Below are 2,756 nucleotides of genomic sequence, written 5' to 3'. Positions count from 1 at the left end.
TTCCCAGTGGCAATTTCCATTTTCTCCCGCTCGAAGCAGGGTGTCTGACCTGCTGGTCGACTGCATCCCTGTGCCCTGGCGCCAGCTATGTTCCCGATCCCAGAATAAATCAGGGCTGCACCGGGCCTGGCAGAACCCTGGACACATTTCCTGTCGCGGCCTAAGGGAAGCCTTTTGCCGCCAGGACCCTGGCGGGGATTCTTGGCAGTTGAGGGGGTGGGCGGGAGTAGAGTGGGGGAGAGGGAGGAAAGCCAGCTGTGGGGGGCGGTGCCCGCGCTCTAGGGACAGCTTCACGCCCTCGGGCGGGACAGAAACAAGCTGAGAGCAGTTGTGGGCGCAGGGCCTCCAAAATGAGGCCGGCATTCGCCCTGTGCCTCCTCTGGCAGGCGTTCTGGCCCCGGCCGGGCCATGGCGAACACCCCACCGCCGACCGCGCGGGCTGCTCGGCCTCGGGGGCCTGCTACAGCCTGCACCACGCCACCTTCAAGCGGCAGGAGGCCGAAGAGGCCTGCAACCTGCGCGGCGGGGCGCTCAGCACCGTGCGCGGGGGCGCCGAGCTCCGCGCGGTGCTCGCTCTCCTGCGGGCAGGCCCGCGGCCCGAAGAGGGCTCCAAAGACCTTCTATTCTGGGTGGCGCTGGAGCGCAGGCGATCCCACTGCACCCTGGAGAACGAGCCGTTGCGGGGTTTCTCTTGGCTGTCCCCCGACGTCGGCGAGTCAGAAAGCGACACGCTGCAGTGGGTGGAGGAGCCCCAACGCTCCTGCACCGCTCGCAGTTGCGCGGGACTGCAGGCCACCGGGGGAATCGAGCCCGCAGGCTGGAAGGAGATGCGATGCCAGCGGCGCGCCGACGGCTACCTGTGCAAGTACCAGTTTGAGGGCTTGTGCCCCGCTCCGCACCCCGGGGCCGCTTCTAACTTGAGCTACCGCGCGCCCTTCCAACTCTACAGCGCGGCGCTGGACTTCAGTCCCCCCGGGACCAAGGTGAGTGCGCTCTGCCCGGGGCAGCTCTCCATCACAGCCACCTGCACCGCGGACGAGGTCGGCGCGCGCTGGGACAGGATACCCTCCGGGGCTGTGCTCTGTCCCTGTCCCGGGAGATACCTCCGTGCTGGCAGATGCGCGGAGCTCCCTGACTGCCTAGATGACTTGGGAGGCTTTGCTTGTGAATGTGCTGTGGGCTTTGTGCTGGGGAAAGACGGACGCTCTTGTGTAACCAGTGGGGAAGGACAGCCGGCCCCTGGAGGGACCAAGGTGCCCACCTGGCACCCAGCAGCCACTGCAGCCAGCCCCGTGCCGAAGAGAACGTGGTCACCCAGTGTCCAGGAGAAGTCAAGACAGACACCCCGTGCCCCCGGACAAGGCCGTTCAGCAACATCTATTCCCGAGATTCCTGGGTGGGGAGAGCAGAGCACGATATCTACCCTTCAAATGTCCCCTCAAACTGAGTCAAAGGCCGACATCACCACTTCAGGAAGGGTGATTCCGAAGCCTAATTCCACATCTTCCTCTGACAGTCCCCAGGCTTTGGATTCCTCCTCCACCGTGGTCTTACTACTTGTTAGCATAGCGGTAGTCGTGTTGGTGATACTGACCATGACAGTGCTGGGGCTTTTCAAACTCTGCTTCCACAAGAGCCCTTCCCCTCCGCCAAGAAAGGGGCCTTTGGCCCCGCGGGGCATAGAGAGTGATGCTGAGGCTGCTGCTCTGAACTCTAATTCTGCACATTGCACAGACAACGGGGTTAAGGTCAGGGACTGTGGTCTGCAGGACAGAGTCGAGGGAGCCTCACTGACAGGGTCCTCTCTTGGCTCTGGGGACACATAGGGAAACAGGGAACAATGAGCACTTCTGGTGAGCAGAGTTTTTCACTTTCAATGAAAAGAGAAAAGGAGAAGAGGAACTTATTTGTGCGACTGACATTACCTACAGAAATTCCGCTTCTAAATTCCCTCTACTCCACTGAGGAGCTAAATCTGAACTGGGCACGACTTCCCTGAAGATGGAGAAACTGGAAGTGCCTTAGAGTGGTGGAGGGAGGGGGGCAGAATCCTACCAGGAAGAGATATTTCTTGTGTTTATTCTGAGAGATTTGGAGAGGTGATTGAACTTTCTAAGACACAAGAAGCAAATATATTTTTAATTTTCTTTTTTGCCAAAATAGAAAGGAAATCTGTCTGCATTGTTCAGACTGGGAGTATATTGGTTTGAAATTCCCAGGACGAAAATAAAGGATTGTTGATAACCCAAACTCAAAATCATTGGTGTCCCAGACAGGTGATTATTTAGGAAGAACAGCTGAGGGGAATGCTGGGAATAGCAGCAAGAGTGCCTCCTGCATTTAGGCTGAGTGGGAAAGTCCTTGCCATGAGTAGATCTTAGGAACTTTTTCCTGGGTTCTTTTATCCTTTACTTTCAAAGTCATTGCTACTTGTGTGCTCTGCTATAAATCCAAACTGTAGTGTTGCCAGAGTCACTGGCTCTAGAAGCAAATTATAGTTGACCACCAATTCAGGTGTTTACTGTATGTCCTTGCTCAAGGAAACAAGTGATTTGTGTTTTCCTCTTTCAGTGTTTGTGCTCTCTAGTGTAATGACCTTCCCAACCAAATAGCCCTCTCCTAAACATCTGGATGCTGATCCTCACTTCCAATTATGGTGATGTTAATTTTCAATTAAAACGTTAATGCTAAGTATTGATTTGAAATCTTCTGGGTACATTAAAGCAAAAATAAGCTGGATTTCCTCCAGAGTTGCT

At 55.9% G+C, this 2,756-nt stretch overlaps 1 protein-coding gene across 1 annotated transcript; it reads left to right on the top strand.

Moving 5' to 3' along the window:
* Positions 1-263: 263 nt before the first annotated feature.
* Positions 264-2,357, top strand: CLEC14A (C-type lectin domain containing 14A). Its single transcript, XM_014564094.2, has one exon. The coding sequence runs from the start codon at positions 351-353 to the stop codon at positions 1,824-1,826; it is 1,476 nt and encodes a 491-aa protein (XP_014419580.2). The 5' UTR covers positions 264-350; the 3' UTR covers positions 1,827-2,357.
* Positions 2,358-2,756: the final 399 nt, after the last annotated feature.

The sequence above is a fragment of the Camelus ferus genome, chromosome 6 (genome assembly GCF_009834535.1).
Source record: "Camelus ferus isolate YT-003-E chromosome 6, BCGSAC_Cfer_1.0, whole genome shotgun sequence".
NCBI classification, from domain to species: domain Eukaryota; kingdom Metazoa; phylum Chordata; class Mammalia; order Artiodactyla; family Camelidae; genus Camelus; species Camelus ferus.
This window is presented reverse-complemented; position numbering and strand designations above follow the sequence as displayed.